Below are 17,157 nucleotides of genomic sequence, written 5' to 3' on the forward strand. Positions count from 1 at the left end.
AGGATGCTCTGCGTCAGCCCTCTGAGGCACTGCGTAGCCTCTGGGACCCTTTGCGTCACTCCAGCAGCCTCTGCATGGATGACGTAGTCCCTCTAGCCTCTATGATGTCTCTGCTAGGCTCTGCATAGCCTAAACTGGCTGCTGCTCTCGCTCTCTCTGCTTCTACGCTAGTCTCTCAGTATTGTCTCTGCCTCTCTGCCATGTACTCACTGCGCCTCGTTGTTGATCACTGATTCAACTTTGCTTAGCAACCCCGCTCTAGCAAAATGAATGACCAATCACTCTGGTGTGTTCTCCAACTGTCCCTCAAGCCTCTTCTTGTACTTTTCTCGTTGGTCCTTCAATGGCCGAGATTAAATCTCTAATCAACAACTAAGATTAGATTTGGTTTGATCCATGACTTTTGAAACCTTCTAACCCAATTTTATATTAATACCCATTAATATTTTATTTTTCCCAAGTTTAAACTTAGGAACTCCATTAAAAATATTAATTATTTTAATATCTCCCAAACCGGGTACAATTTGTCAAAACCATTTCTGGGTCTTGGAGATCTCATGTGTTTTAGCTTCTCCACCAATTTTCATGGCTAGAGCACATCTGATGCTACCCCAAATAAACACTCCCTCTTAGTGAGCAATGTGCTCTAGTAATACTCCACACTGAGCATCACACTGATTATCCGACACCGGTACCTGTGCTGATGCTAGGCCTCCTTGCCCAACATCCTCTGCACTACTGCATCCTATACTGCTGCCCATGGCCCCTGTCACTACCACTGTTGCATCTATATGGCAGCTCACTCTACATCCGTGTTGCTACTGGTCCATTCTCCCAGCACTGCATCTACACTGCAACCCCCTCATCATGTTGCATCGTGCTACTGCCAACTGCTACGGCACTGCAACTCAGTTACTGAGAAGTAAGTAACTGATCCACCTAACTTCTGACATCCCTGTCAGGCTAGAAATACTCCCGATGCTGAAGCTCTCTCTGCCACTAACAAGTGCTCCCTCTACTGACCTCTGCGTTGTTGCAACAACTCCCTGCATCTCGCACGTTGCAAACCTCTCTGTGCCATCCTGCAACGTTGCAACAGTCTCGTGCCTCTCGCACTGTTGCAGCCTACTAGCCTCGCGCTGCCCAGGGAATCCTCGCGCTGCCTCTCGCACTGTTGCAACCTGCTAGCCTTGCGCTGCCCGGTGAATCTCGCATGGGAGATTATTTCACCTTGGGATCTAGAATTGAAGGAGTCTATACAGTCAATGGAAGACCTTTGCAAGCTTTCGTTCACGATAGCAATCATCAAAGTGAGCTATCGCACTGAAGACTAGCACACCTACACTATGAAGCCCTGCCTAAAGTAAGAAAGTTGGTTTTTAAGATGCCCGATGTTTGGGATGTTCTAGAGGAAAGAAGACAAGGGGACCATTCCCCTCCAGCAAAAAAAGGACTAATGATATTCTACAACTCATCCACTCTGACCTATGTGGACCCATGTCTGTGCACTCCCTTGGTGGCTACCTCTATTATATAATCTTTATTGATGACTTCTCTAAGAAAACATGGATATTCTATTTGAAGCATAAGGACGAGGCATTTGACATGTTCAAGGACTTCAAGGCATTGATAGAGAATCAAACAGGGAAGAGAATCAAATTTTTTAGGTCTGACAATGGTGGAGAATATACCTCAAATGAGTTCGTTGACTTTTGTAAGGAGGCTGGAATCAAGAAAGAGACTATTGTACCATATAATCCCGACCAAAATGGTGTGGCTGAAAGAAAGAACAGGTCTATCATGGAAGCTACTCGAGCTATGTTGCATGATCAAAAGTTGCCAAAGTTCCTTTGGGGAGAAGCCACAAATACAGCAGTCTATGTTCAAAACAAGGTTCCTCATCAAGCCCTGGATAACAAAACTCTCGAAGAAGTGTTTACAGGTGTGAAGCCCGATATTGGTCATCTAAGGATATTTGGTTGCCCCGTATACTTCCATGTGCAGAAGGACAAAAGGAACAAGATGGAAGCCACCGGAAAGAAAGGTACGTTTGTTGGATATTGTGAAAATTATATAGCCTTTAGAATATATATATCTGGTCAAAGGAAATCAAGTTTAGCAGGGATGTAACCTTTGATGAAGATGTTGCCCTTGGAAAAGCAAGGGACCTTCCTCTGCCTCCTCTGGTTGAGAAGAAAGATGATGACGTGGACCTACTAGAAGGTCCTTTTGTGTCGAAATCTGAGAAGGACATTGTTGATGATCCCATGGAGCCTATGGACCCCTTAGATCCCTCTCCATGTGATCCCTCTACCACGAAGAGACCACTTTAGCTTCGTGATACATTACAGGACGCTGAGAGACATGTCGCAACCAGAGGAACCTTTAGAAGCAAGAAGCCATGTCAGTATCAAGCATACATTGCAGCTATGAGCACTATCATCTAGGCTGAGCCTCGTACTTTTGAAGAAGCAGTGAAAGAGCGGGTTTGGAAGGATGCCATGGCCGAAGAGTATGAATCTATTATGTAGAATGATGTATGGGATGTTGTTCCGAGACCTAAAGGAAAGTCCGACGTAACTTCGAAGTGGCTATACAAGATTAAGCATGGAGTTGATGGAAGCATTCAATATAAAGCGAGGTTCGTGGCTAGAGGTTTCTCCCAGAAAGGGGGAAGATTATGATGACATCTTTGCACCAATTGCCCAATATACTACTATTCGTTCTATTGTTGCCCCTGCTGCAAGTCAAGGATGGACCCTTCACCAGATGGATGTAAAGACTGCCTTTCTTCATGGCATACTACAAGAAGTATTTGTTGAGCAACCACGGGGATTTGATGTGAAGGATAAGAAGACTCATGCTTGCAAGTTGAAGGAAACTCTATATGGCTTGAAGCAAGCCCTTAGAGCCTGGTATGCTTGCATTTATAGTTACCTGGTGAAGCTTGGATTCACGAGAAGCAATGCTGACCTGAACCTCTACTTCAAAGTGGTCCAAGATATGCCTTTAATTTTGGTTTTATACGTTGACGATCTATTCTTGACAAGTAGTGAGCCTTTGATGCTCGAGTGTAAGAGGGAATTGGCCTCTAGGTTTGAAATGAAAGATCTTGGTTTGATGCATTACTTCTTGGGATTAAAAGTGTGGCAAAGGTCCAATGAGATTTTCCTTTCTCAAGGAAAATATGTCATGAAAATGTTGGAAAGATTTGGAATGGTAGAATGAAAGTCCCTTGCCACAACAATGGAGATGAACTTCAAAAAGTTATGTGGAGATGTTATTGGACCCATAGTTTTAAAAACCGTTCCGGTCGGACCGGTTGCCGGCCTAACCGGCCGGTTGGGAGGCTCACCGGTCAAAACCGGTGAAAAAACCCGGTTACAAACCTCATTTGCCCGAAAAAGTGACCTAACCGGTAAAAACCGGCCGGTTTAGGCCGGAACCGGCCGGTTTATTGCTAACCGGCCGGTTCCGTCCTAAACCGGCCGGTTTATGGACAGGCCGCCGGTAATGCTAAAAGTTCACGGTTTTTTGGGAAGTGAGGGCGGTTTAGGGGTTTTGGGGGTGAGGGAAAGGGATTTTCCCTCCAAAAACACCCTCACACTTGCTATAAGACACCCCTCTCACTCTCATTTGTCTCACACAACTGATTTGGAGTGTTTGTGAGTGTTTGTGAGTTTGTTTGTGAGCTTGGAGAGTGTGGAGTTTTTGCTGAAGTAGTCATCTTGGAGTTGGAGTTGGAGCTATTTTGGAGATAGTGTGTAGCTGTCAGTGGAGTTGCCATCATCAAGAGGAGGCTAAGGGAGCTACTTTGAATTTCCAGGTAAGGATTTGCACTTGATAATTCCTCATTTGGGTCTGCTGTCCATGAATTATTTTTTTTGTGCTATAAACTTCTCACTTCAATGATCTATCATCTATGCTAAGCCTATGAACTCTCTAGCTCTATGCTATCAAATTTTGTAGCTTGCATGTGCATTTTTTTTCCTACATTTATCATTGGTTTTCCATGTTCCTTAGCTGCAATTTTTTTTTTTAATGGCAGATTTATTTGCAAATTGTTATTATTTCAAGCAAACATGGCTCCAAAAGGAAAGGACAGTGCATGGGCTCATTGTGATGTAGTTGAGGGAAAAATGATATGCAAATTATGCCATAAATCTATTGGAGGTGGGGGTATTCTTAGGTTGAAACAACACTTGGCTGGGGTAAGAGGCCAAGTAAAGCCATGTGATGCACCAAATGCACTGTTAGGTCCTATTAGGGCAGAATACATTGCCAAGCTTGAAAAATTTTATGAGGATAAGGCTAGGGAGAAGGCCATCCAAGATGAAATTGCAAGGAAGAGGGAATTATTAGAAGCCATGAAAGAGAGTGGGTATGATGATTATGAGATTCAAGACTCCACTTCTATCCCTTCCACCAATGACCCCTTTCACTATGTTCATCCTTCTGTTGGAGTTGGCCAACCATCAAGAGGACCAAAGAGACCAAACATCCAAAGTTATTTCTCATCTTCTGCCACCATTGCTTCTTCTAAATCTAATCCCACTTCCTCCCAGCCAAGTTCTCAACCCACTTTGGATCAGCATTGGAAAAAACAATGCAAAGAAACTTCTCACCAATACATTGCTAGATGGTGGTATGATTCAGATATCCCATTTAATGCTGCTCGCTCACCTTATTACCAAGCTATGTGGGACTCTGTTATAGCTGCAGGAAAGGGCTTCAAAGGCCCTAGTATGCATGACTTGAGGGGAGCTCTTTTGCAAAAAGAGATATCTTCCATTGATGAGTATTTGACTGAGTTTAGAGAGTCATGGGTCAAAACAGGTTGTTCCATTATGTCAGATGGATGGACCGATGGAAAGAACCGCACTATCATTAATTTCCTTGTTTCTTGCCCTCAAGGAACCATGTTTTTGAAATCAGTTGATGCATCTGATAGGGTAAAGGATGCAAGCCTTCTATTTGAGCTTTTGGATAACATTATTCAGGAAGTTGGGGCGCAGCATGTTGTGCAGGTCATCACTGATAATGCCTCAAACTATGTTCTTGCTGGAAAGATGCTTGAGGCCAAATATAACACCATATTTTGGACTCCATGTGCTGCACATTGCATAGACCTCATGCTTGAGGATATAGGCAAGGTGGAGTGGGTAAAAAACACTGTAGAGCATGCCAAGTGCATTACAAAATACATTTACAACCACTCATGGGTATTGAGCCTAATGAGGAAACACACTGGAGGCAAAGAGCTTGTTAGGCCTGCAATTACGAGATTTGCAACTCACTTCCTCACGTTGCAATGTCTCAATGGTCAACATAGAAACTTGCAGAAAATGTTTTCCTCTGATGAATGGTCTGAATCTCGGTGGGCTCGTAGACCAGATGGAAAAGACACCAAAAAGAAAGTGTTAGACACTTATTTTTGGAAAAGGTCTGTAGAGCTTGTGAAAATTACCGAGCCCCTTGTTAAGGTGCTAAGGTTGGTGGATGGGGAAAGATTGGCCATGGGCTACATTTATGAAGCTATGGATCAGGCAAAGGAGCAGATACGGGCAGCTTACAATGATAGGTTAGCTAAATATGGCCGTATATGGGAGATCATTGATAACAGATGGAACAATCAACTCCATCGTCCTATACATGCAGCAGGGTATTTTTTGAAACCAAGGTATCACTATAAAAATCGGCTAGGAGATCAGCATGATGGGGAGGTCAGAGCTGGATTGATTGATTGCTTGGAGCGCATGGTCCCTAACCATGTAGACCAGTTGGATATACATAGACAGCTTACTATTTTCAATCAAGCAAGTGGTACTTTTGGCAAAAACTTGGCAAAGATGGCAAGAGATGTGGACCAACCAGGTAAGCAATTCCAATTTCCATTTTGTTTTTCATTTCAAGTTAAAATTGTTTACGTTCTTTACAATTCAAATTATAAACTAAGTTACTAATTATTGTCTTTTTCTTTGCAGCACATTGGTGGGAGTCATTTGGTGGCCAGTGTCCTCAATTGCAAAGGTTTGCAATTAGAGTCCTCAGTCAAACTTGCAGTGCTTCAGGTTGTGAGCGCAATTGGTCTGTTTTTGAGCGCATACACACGAAGAAGAGAAACCGTTTGGAACAAAAACGGTTAAATGATCTTGTTTTTGTGCAATACAACCTTCGACTGAGGAGGAACCAAATGATGAGCAAATCACCTGATCTAGATCCCATTGTGTTGGACGATATTGATCCAACATCAGAATGGGTGGAGGAGACTGAAGATCCTGTGTTTGAGGCTGATTTTGATATCGACATGGCTTTAGCGGAGGATGAGGCAGATTATGTGGTGGCATCAGAACCAGGATCAGTAGCGGCATCAAGGAAAGGCAAGGAACCAATGGAAGGCACTAGTCGTGCAGGTCGACAAACTCGTGCTTCCACTAGGTCCACTTCTATTGTCATTGGTGGCATTGATACTGATGTTGCAGATGAGGCAGAGGCATCCTCAGACTCTGAACCAGATGATGTCTATGTAGCTCCTGATGATGATCCTGTGTCTAGTAGCGGTGATGGACTTGATGATTGATCATGTGTACACTGTAGACTTGTAGTAGGCCAATGGCCTCATAGCTTGCAGCATTGTTTTTGGACTTTATAGGCCATTTAGAGCCTCATTTCTTATGTATTTTGCTATTTTGTCGATGATATGTATTGCACTCGGTGCCATTTTGATATATTCACCTTTGCATGGTATATAAATGAGCAAACTTTGCATATTTTGTCTCTATTGGCTTGGAATCATGGTTTTACATCTTAAAAATAGTTTTGTTTCATTAAAAATTAATTATTTAATGTATTTTTTAAAAACCGGTTCGTTTAGACCAAACCAGTCCCGGTTAGACCGGTTCCGGTCGGTAAACCGGTTAGCTAGGTGGACCGGTTCGGTCACCGGTTCCGGTTTTAAAAACACTGATTGGACCTAACTTGGCGAACCCCTCTGAGTATCGACAGGTTACTGGGGCAATTGATGTTCCTTGTGAACACCCGTCCAGACATATATTTTGCAGTTAACACTTTGAGTCAATTCATGATTGAGCCTCATCATGAACACTGGGTTGTTGCCAAGCATGTGTTGAGATATTTGCATGGGATGGTCAATCTTGGTCTGAGATATACTGTCGGAGATGTGAGGCTACATGGATACATCGATGCTAACTGGGCCGGAAAAGTTATTGACAGGAAGAGCACATCAAGGTGTTGCTTTAGTTTGGGGTCTACCATGATATCTTGGATGAGCAGGAAGCAGAAGTTCGTAGCCTTGAGCACAGTCGAGGCAGAGTATATTGTTCGTAGCATGACTAGTTGTGAGGCAGTATGGTTAAGGAAGCTCTTTGGAGAGTTGTTTGAGCAGGTTTTGGATACGATAGTGATATATTGTGACAACAAGAGTGGGATCTGATTGGCAAAGAATCTCGTGTTTCATGACAAGTCCAAGGATATTGAGGTTAGGTATCACTAAATATGAGACATGGTGAAGAGCGGAGTTGCTGAAAGGGAAGTTCTTGGTCTTCAAAGAGCAGATTGGACTGATGAATGTGACCCTCCCAGGTAAGGGTCCCGGCTGATCGAGGACACTGAGCTATGCCCTTCCCCCCTGTCTGAGCTCCCAGGGAGAGGAATTGAGCCAGAGAGCTCCTGGGTTTGAGGGAACTCTAGACAATAGGATAGTTGTGATCCTTATCTCACAGTAAATAATATCATGCTTATTGTCTGGCAATAGGATAGCTGAGATCCTATTCCTTACCACATGGTAAGTAGCATCCTGCCTATTGTCATCTTTAGGATTTGACAAAGTACACCTTAGTTGGCATCCTACCCACAAGCTGGGCTTGTTGGGATTGCCACAAATCTGACCAATGGGTGAAGAGACTTGGGATAGTTGTGATCCTTACCTCATGATAAGTAGTATCATGCCCAAGTGAGAGGATGCAGGTGTTCTACCACTAACTCTTGAGGGTCAAGTTGGGAAGATCAGAGGACAATAGGATAGTTGTGATTCTTAGCTCATGGTAAGTAGTATCTTGCCTATTGTCCTGACGATAGGATAGTCGTGATCCTTTCCTTCCATGGTAAGACATATCCTGTCTATTGTCCTTGGATAGAGGGTAGTAGTTTGAGCTCCACTATGATGTCAAATTCTTCTTCTTTAGATTCGAGAGTGTTCAGCAAATGAGTAGAGATGAGCAGAGACAACATTTGACTTGATGATGACGAGACATTTGAGATGGGAAACATGATGCAGTTGGAAATTTCTCTCTAGCTGCAAGGGAGTGTTAATATGGCAGCTCAGGGACAAATTGCCTCCTTTGGACAGCCTTCCTCATTCGAACAAGAACCTCTTTTCCCTTGGAAGAATTTAATTTGGTCAAGGAAAAATATATTTTTAAGGTGAAAACCCACATGTGCACAAAAATGCAAGTCGGCCTAGAAGTCAAATTGGGACTCCTCCAATGCCTATAAATAGACCTCATGTCAAATCATTTGGAGCATCTCATCACCAGCATTCTCTTCTCTTCTATGGTTTGTACAGCTCTGAAAATTGCAGGATCTTTTCACATGTGCGAGGAGGTCTTTTTCTATTGACTGAAGTTTGACTTTTGTTTGGGATAATTTGACCAACTTTGACTTGTCATTTTGACTTGTTTTGACCTGATTTGGATCTATTTTTGGAGGCCACATTCTTTGGCACAAAGATCAAGGTTTTCTGGGCAGTTTGACTTATGTTGACTACATACTTCAACCACAGGGAATCTGAAGTTTGACCGTGGACTTTCTCTCTCCTTTGACCAAATTCATACTGACTGGTTTTGATGGCTTTGACCAATTTTTTAAGGCCAAATTTAATGATGCATTGACCGATCTATTTGGAGGAGTTTGACCATTGAATTGTGGATTGGTTAGGGCATATTTGATTGTTGTTGACTATGGCAGAATTGCAAACTTTGACTTGTTGACCAGATTTGACTTTGAGGCTCATCTATTGGATATTGGTTGGTTGATCTCTTGGATAGTCAAAGAATTGACTTTGACTTTGTTGTTGATGAATTGAATCATTGTATCTCTCTACTGAACATTTTATGACAATCTAATAAGAAGAAGAATTTGAAAGGGTTTCCCCCTTGTGGGGTTTTTCCCTAGTCTTTGACCAAATCTTGTGTCTCTTGTCATTGATCTTGATTGTCTTCTATTGCATCTTGATATATTGTTCTATCTACAATTGCTATTTGTTACTGGAAGATTAAATTTTTTGGAAAGTGATTGCTAATTGAAGAAAGAATTGAGCTAAAGTGATTGTAAGAGAATAGAACAGTGGAAAACTAAAAACAAACATAGGGCTCTCGTACCAGGGATCATGGCCCTTACAATTAGCCTTGATACAAGAACAACTAGGGCTTGGAGTCAACAACTTATGACTACCAATGTACCCTGAACAAGATACACTTGACTTGCTGATGTAGCGCTTCCCCAACCCTTTTAGTCCACGTACCTTGAACACCTCTGGTAGGTCCTTTGCCACCTCTTCTGTTGCTCACAAGTACATTTGTTGCTTCATATCTACTTATATCTTCAGCTCCTCAACCTGCCACTATCAATGATCGCTACTCCTTTAATGTCACTGATCTTTGGCCTTCAAACTTCCTTCATCATAACCTCCTTGCAACTCCAAGATGATTGTGCATATGGTATTCAACTAGCTCCCTTTTTATCACTAATATGATACTCCAAATCACTGAACTAGGGCATCAACAAGTATGCTCTCAAACCATCACTTGGGTGCTCCAAATATGACAGAACTTAGGGCTTAATCAAACTTCCCACTAATAACTTTCTTGCTCCACCAAGAGACTGTACTTAGGACTTACAAACAAGCAGCCCTTATAACAATGAATTACCACAGCATGCACTGTACTTAGGGCTACTCCAAATCACTGTCCTAAACCAAACATCAATATTACATCACCTTAGCAATCATCAGATAGAAGAACCAATTAGCATACCTTCCAAGACGTCTCCTCGCAACCTTGAAATCTTGGTCTTGTGCACTTATCTTCTTGAGATTTTAGGCCCTCTTTTAGGGCTCCTACACCAACTACAGAGATACCCTAAGCTCGGCCTGAACAACTCGCTTATTCTTGTGCAAACCTCCCTTTGTTGACCCTTAACTTCTGTGTTATTGCCTAAATATAGTTAGGCCTTATATCACAGCTTCTTCATAGGTCATATGACCACCTTTTAGCACTTATATAGGACTCAGCCCTCCTCCAAATTCTAGACGACCTAATCACAGAGATTTAGCTTGATGTGTATGCCTAGAACCATAAAAATAAACTCGGCCAGCAGTCTCTCTTACTTGTCTAAACCAGAACTTCAGAAAACAGAAGCAAACACATCCTTCTCCACTTGTTGAAGTTTCTAAGTTTACTTCGTTAGAAACCCTCCATGCACTTTATCTGATTTATTCCTACCTACTTGTTATTTTCCTTAACAAGTTATTTACAATGTAAATACTGAAAATAAACACTAGTGCATGCTCAACATATTATAGATCAGCAATTAAAAAGAAACAGAAACAAACACACCATATGACACCATTATTTTTGGACTAATGTCCCCGGAAAAACCCAATGTGGGAAAATCGATGCAGCTATCTGAGGGTTTTCTTATTAAGCAATATCAGAGTACAATCTGGGTGTCGAAACTAGCCTACCCAACAGAGAATTTCCTTAGCAGTAATACCTCTCCGTTTCTGACAAATCTACTGGCTGAAACCCCGGATAATCCTTCCAACAACTACTCAGCACCAATCTGCCCCAGAAACCCCAGCGTTTGCCCAATCTAGATTGTGTCAGCCTCTCCTAGCCCAGCACTGGCCCTGCGTCAGCCTATCTTGGCCTGCGTCAGCCCCAGGAGGCCCTGTGTCAGCTCTCTAAGCCTCTGCGTCAGCTACGCTGGCCTCTTTGGTGCTCTACGCAGCACTTAGCTGCCTCTACGTGGCCCTGCATGAGCACTGGCTACTCCTACGTCACTCTCTTTGGCTGCTCTGCTGCTCTCCCAGCACTATCTCTGCCTCTTTGTCTCTCTGTACTCAATGCCCCTCAGCTGCAACTCCCGATCACTAATTCTATCTCTCTTAGCAAACCCCGCTCTAGAGAATAAAATGACTGATCACTCTGGTGTATTCTCCAAGTGACCCTCAAGCCTCCTCTTATACTTTTCCTGTTGACATATCAACGACTGAGATTAAGTCCCTAATCAACGGCTAAGATTAGATCTGGCTTGATCCATGTCTTTTGGACCATTCTAACACAGTTTCATATTAATACACATTAATACTTTATTTTCCCTAAGTTTAGACTTAGGGACTCCATTAAAAATATTAATTATTTTAATATCTCCTAAACTGTTTAGAATCTGCCCAAACCCTTTCTAGGTATTGGAGATCTCATGTGCCCCAACCTCTCCACAAAATTTCGTGGCTAAAGCACATCCGATGCTACCCCAAATCAACACTCCCTCTTAGCGAGGAGTGTGCTCTAGTAATACTCCTCACTGAGTATCACCATGATCATCCGGCATTGGTCCCTGTGCTGATTCTAGGCCTGCTGCCCACCATCCTCTACACTATTGTATCATGTATTGTTGCTGGTCCTTTCTCCCAGCACTGCATCTGCACTGCACCTCCTCTCATCATGTTGCATCGTTTTGTCCACTACTTCATTGCAACTCAGTTACTGAGAAGTAAGAAACTAATCTCCCAACTGACCTCTCTGTTGGGCTAGAGACACCCTCATGATACTAAAGCTCCCTCTGCCACTGACAAGTGCTCCCTCTCTAACCTTTGCGCTGCTTCAACAACTCCCTGCATCTCGCACCGTTGCAAACCTCTTTGTGCCATCATGCACTGGTGCAACACTCCTGTGCCTCTCGCACTGTTGCAGCCTGCTAGCCTCGCGCTGTCTCGGGACTCCTACACTGCAGCTCTCTCTGTCGCTCCATCCGCATCCATCTCTACCCAACTTAGCCAATCCTGCTACTCCTCTTCAGGGCTCCAGTAACAAGGTCTAATCCAAGAGGCTAGGTACCTCAAGGATCCTACCCCTCATCACCTATAGTCCGCCTGACTACAGCTCAATGTCTCCCCACTTTCGCTCAAGTGGCACGTGTAGTGCACATGGCACAGTCATCGTTTATCAAAACTTCCTTCTCTGCCCTTACTGGCGCTGCCTTAGTCTCGTAAGAATCTCCCTTACTCTTCTTCCTTAGACACTGGGTCGCATAATGACCCAGCTCCCCACAGTGGAAGCATTTGATTTTGGAGAAATCCTTCTTCTTCCGCTTTTCCTGCTTTCCCTCAGATGCTAGGGCCACATCTTCCTCCTCCTGCTTGACTTTGATCCCCTTGTTGCTGCGACCCGTCTTCGACTGTTGTCTGATCTCTTCCTGGCGAAGAGCTGCCCACATCTCGTCCCAAGGTGGAAGTGTCCCTTTGCCCAATATACTCTGGACAAATACCTCCTAGTCTTCTGAGACAACATTCAAGGTTGTCCTCACCATCAGCTCCTGATCCGGTGTCGCCCCTATAGCAGTCAATTGATCTCAGATCTCATTCAGTCCTCTGAGGAAGGTGTCAATCAGTTCTCCCTTCTCCATCTGATATGACCTCAACTGATTCTCAAGCAGCATTCATCTCTGCACAGAAGTATGCTGGTACAGCTTCTTGAGAGCCTCCCAAATCTCAAATGTCGTTTCCTTCTCGACTATGTGTGGTACTACATGATCCTTGACCCCGTCAAGGATAATACTCTTGGCCCTCACCATCACCTCCTCGTACCTATCATTATCACTGGGGTCGACTGGGAAAACTATTACCTTCAAGGCGAAGTTCTTGACACAATTCCTGTCAAGTACAGATAAGATTTTGGCCTTCCAGACTGCGAAGTTTGATGCTCCGTCCAATCTATCTTGGTCTCTTACTCCATGTAGTGCCATGATGCTCCTCTACTTCCCTCCTGGAATTTCTCTGTTCGACTCCTCTGAGTCTCTACTTCCCGTCTGGAAGTTCTCTTCTGGACTCCCTCTGAGTCTTGATTTCCCTCCTAGAAATCCTTTTGTCGCTTGTCGAGATGCCCCCTACTTTGATCATCTTGTGCAACCACACCACTGATCCGGGTTCCTCGGCTAGAAACCCTCAGTAGCAACTCCTTTGGCCTTGCTCTATCAGGTATTGTTCTAACTACAGTACCTCACCAGCTCTACTCTGCAATATTCTTGTAGCCTTCTAAACCCCATCAACTGCCTATCTGTGGACTGCGTCAGCCCCTCTCTGTCTCATGCTGGCTCTACGTCACCCCGGATGGGTCTGCGTCAGCCCAGGGAGGCCCTGCGTCAACCCTCTGGCACTCTACATCAGCAACGCTGGCCTCTTTGGGGCTTTGCGCAGCTCCCAGCTACCTTTGCATGGCCCTGGCTGGCTCTGCGTCACACTCCTTGGCTTCTGCGCTGCTAGAAACAACTTTTGTCGCCTCGGGAGAGTTGTTTTCTGTTGCTATTATTCTGCTCAGTTGATGTCTTTTAGTCCTCCTGTGATCTGCAATCACCCTCTAATACCATGTTGAAGTTTCTAAGTTTACTTAGTTAGAAACCCTCCAGGCACTTTATCTGATTTATTCCTACCTACTTGTTATTTTCCTTAACAAAGTTATTTACAATGTAAATACTGAAAATAAACACTAATGTGTGCTCAACATATTACAGATCAACAACTAAAAAGAAACAGAAACAAACACACCATATGACACCATTATTTTTTGATTAATTTCCCCGGAAAAACCAAATGTGGGAAAACCCATGCAGCTATCTGAGGGTTTTCTTATTAAGCAATATCAGAGTACAATCTGGTTGTCAAAACTGGCCTACCCAATAGAGAATTTCCTTAGCAGTAATTCCACTCTGTTTCTGACAAATCTACTAGCTAAAACCCCCGATAATCCTTTCGGCAACTACTCAGCACCAATCTGCCCCAGAAACCCCAGCGTCTGCCAAATCTGGATTGCGTCAGCCTCTCCTAGCCCAGTGCTGGCCCTGCGTCAGCCTATCTTGGCCTGCGTCAGCTACGCTGGCCTCTTTGGTGCTTTGCGCAGCACTTAGCTACCTCTGCGTGGCCCTGCGTGAGCACTGGCTGCTCCTGCATCACTCTCTTTGGCTGCTTTGCTGCTCTCCCGGCACTATCTCTGCCTCTCTGTCTCTCTGTACTCCATGCCCCTCAGCTGCAACTCCCGATCACTAATTCTATCTCTCTTAGCAAACCCCGCTCTAGAGAATAGAATGACTGATCACTCTGGTGTATTCTCCAAGTGACCCTCAAGCCTTCTGTTATACTTTTCCTATTGACATATCAACGACTGAGATTAAGTCCCTAATCAACGGCTAAGATTAGATCTGGCTTGATCCATGCCTTTTGGACCATTCTAACACAGTTTCATATTAATACACATTAATATTTTATTTTCCCTAAGTTTAGACTTAGGGACTCCATTAAAAATATTAATTATTTTAATATCTCCTAAACTGTTTAGAATCTGCCCAAACCCTTTCTGGGTATTGGAAATCTCATGTGCCCCAACCTCTCCACCAAATTTCGTGGCTAAAGCACATCCGACGCTACCCAAAATCAACACCACTCTCTACCTTAGCTCCTTAGGTCTGCAACTTCCTCAAATTATTCTTCTCTTGATGATGTGCACTTGTGATGTGCTTCAAATGATCACAACCTCTCCTCTCTTATAATGTCCATGAGGGAATCGATTAGCCCTCAAGGGGAATCACTCAAACCCAAGCCGATTTCACTTTCTTAGGAAAACCCCAACTAACTTAAGAAAAGAGATTTCTTCCATTTGTTTTAGTCACATCATGATGCCCTAGGTGCCCCTTAGCCCGTCAAGAGTGGCCCTCAAGCATCCATGAATAAAATAGCATTTTCTTCACTTGGTTTTGTGCCCACAACTTTGGGTGCAAAACCCACTGCTTGGGTACACTGCCCACAAACCATTTTTGTGGGTCAACTCCTCACAAACCTAGTACCCCAAGGGTTGTGGGAGTACCTCCCAAGCTCCACAAATCAACAATTACAAGGTTACCCCTTACATGGTCTTTAATGGTGATGGGGACTAGTTAGATCGAAACTTTTTGAAGGATAAGCTTTTTGCAGCCTCAATTTTATGCAAAATGGCAAGTACCCCAAGCTAGATGATCTATCGTGTGATGACCTCTATTGTATGGCCTCAAAAGTGTTTGCATCTACTTGCCTTTTTTAATTTCTTCATCAAGAATTAATTAAACTCATTCCAAAATATGTTTGTGAGAGATTCCATTAGCGGTTGGAAACCTATCACATTGCTTAAAGTTGCTTAGAAAAACATGGCTACGGCATTGGCTTTGAGGATTTGTTCAATAGCTAGATATGTGGTGTGATGAGAACAAATTGGTTTTGTGCAAGGGAGGTTCATTCTTGATACTATGGTTTCTGTTTAGGAGGATATGGAATGGGCCAAGGAGTCTAGTTAGTTATGCCTTATGTTGAAAATTGACTTGGATAAGGCTTGTGATCAAGTTGATTGGTCCTTCTCTGAGATGTTGACTTGTTTAGATTGTATATGTCATTGTGTGGCCATAGTGAACACCATTTTCGCCAATGCCTTGGCTTTTGTTTCTATCGACAATGCCTTATCCCCATGAATTTCTCTTCATAGGTCTATTTGCCAAGGATCTCCTTTGGCCATGCATTTATATGTGTTGATTATTGATGCCCTACGTTATGTCACCCCTCATTTCAACCAGGTCACATATGGCCTTTTCTTCACCTTTCATAACACCATTATAAGCCCAAGGACACGAGTTAAAGCCTTGTAGACCATGTGAGGTTTTGTATTAAGGTGTGCTAAGCTTATTATGGTCAGTGATGGGGAGTCCCTTTGGTTCCCGCTCTTAGCTCCTTTCGTCCTGGACAGGATTTTAGAACTTCAAGTGGATCACACTAGGACTCATGGTTTATGGAAGCCTTTGATTATGTAGGGGTGTTGTAGGGCTAGTCCAGCCCATGTCATGTGCACCAATGTCTTACAACATGGTCATGTGTCATAGAGTCTTTATGTATCCTTGGCCTCAGTGCAGTATGTATCAAAGAGATCTCAACATGGCAATCTCACAGTTCTTGGCAATTCATGTTTCCCAAGGTAGTGCATGTTTCCCAATGCATGTTCTCCCAAGGTCAAAAAGTCAACATGGTGTTAGATTGCTCAAAATAAAATGTAGATGACATGCAACGAAGAAATTTTTCCAAAAGTGAAGGCATCATCTAGAAAATTGTAGTCAAAGGTGGCTAAGTGACACATCGGGCTCACGGGTGACAAAACAAGATCAAAATTTAGCATGAAGAGACAATCTTTATGTCAAAAGTTATCTAAAAAATTGGCCAAACAAAATACAAGCCGCAGAATCCTCAATTTCTCTTGAGCATTGGAGATCTACATTATAAACAAGGTGACATCCTCCATAATGCCACGTGGGGGGTCAAGAAAGATGTTGCAAAGGTCAAACTAGCTATTTAGAGGTAGTGGAATGTTAAAGATGGACAAAAATACCAAGGATGGACAAGGCATCAAGTCAAAAGGTCCAAAGGCGTTAAAAATCTACCTACATGAAGCAATTTTGACCCCCTTTTACTAGTTGTTTGAGGTAAATGAGTGGAATGTTGAGTTAGTTAAGGGGTCAAAGAGAACATTGGACCTCTTGTGGAAAAATGTAGTCATTGCAAAGTGAAATCATCCTCCTTCCATCAAATAAAGCTTCCATGGACCAAATCGAGCCAAGTAAAGCAAGTCGAGCCACCTCACCTAGCCATTAGGTCATCATGAGCAAGTCATTGAACATTTTTTTGCTACTATTCATCATTTCAAGCTTCTCCAAGGTCAAAAGAAAGGAAGCATTGCCTCCTATGGGTCAAATCAAGTCAAGTCAAACTCTTCATGTGGACAAACATTGTAATAAAATTATTTTCTATTTGAATTTACTTAGTCTCTAGGTTGTGGATGACAAGTAAAGAAT

General features: G+C 43.2%; 2 protein-coding genes across 3 annotated transcripts in view; one reads left to right on the forward strand and one right to left on the reverse strand.

Annotated features, from left to right (window-relative positions):
- Positions 1-17,157, reverse strand: part of LOC149156334 (cell division protein FtsZ homolog 2-1, chloroplastic-like) — a 206,684-nt gene that overhangs the window by 171,852 nt on the left and 17,675 nt on the right. The gene's annotated exons all lie outside the window — the stretch shown is intronic.
- On the forward strand, positions 2,608-6,939 carry LOC149156336 (uncharacterized). The gene is made up of 3 exons (XM_089439479.1): positions 2,608-2,742; positions 5,001-5,874; positions 5,985-6,939. The coding sequence occupies exons 1-3, from the start codon at positions 2,608-2,610 to the stop codon at positions 6,578-6,580; spliced, it is 1,605 nt and encodes a 534-aa protein (XP_089295605.1). The 3' UTR covers positions 6,581-6,939.

This window comes from Pinus tabuliformis, chromosome 9 (genome assembly GCF_031772625.1).
Source record: "Pinus tabuliformis cultivar Carrire ecotype Pingquan chromosome 9, CPIR1, whole genome shotgun sequence".
Taxonomy (NCBI): Eukaryota; Viridiplantae; Streptophyta; class Pinopsida; order Pinales; family Pinaceae; genus Pinus; species Pinus tabuliformis.

Coding starts and splice junctions, on each gene's coding strand:
- LOC149156336 (XM_089439479.1), top strand. CDS start 2,608: ATGGAGTTGATGGAAGCATTCAATATAAAGCGAGGTTCGTGGCTAGAG. Junction 2,743..5,000: donor GTTCTATTGTTGCCCCTGCT/GCAAGTCAAGGA, acceptor AACATTATTCAG/GAAGTTGGGGCGCAGCATGT. Junction 5,875..5,984: donor AAGAGATGTGGACCAACCAG/GTAAGCAATTCC, acceptor TTTTCTTTGCAG/CACATTGGTGGGAGTCATTT.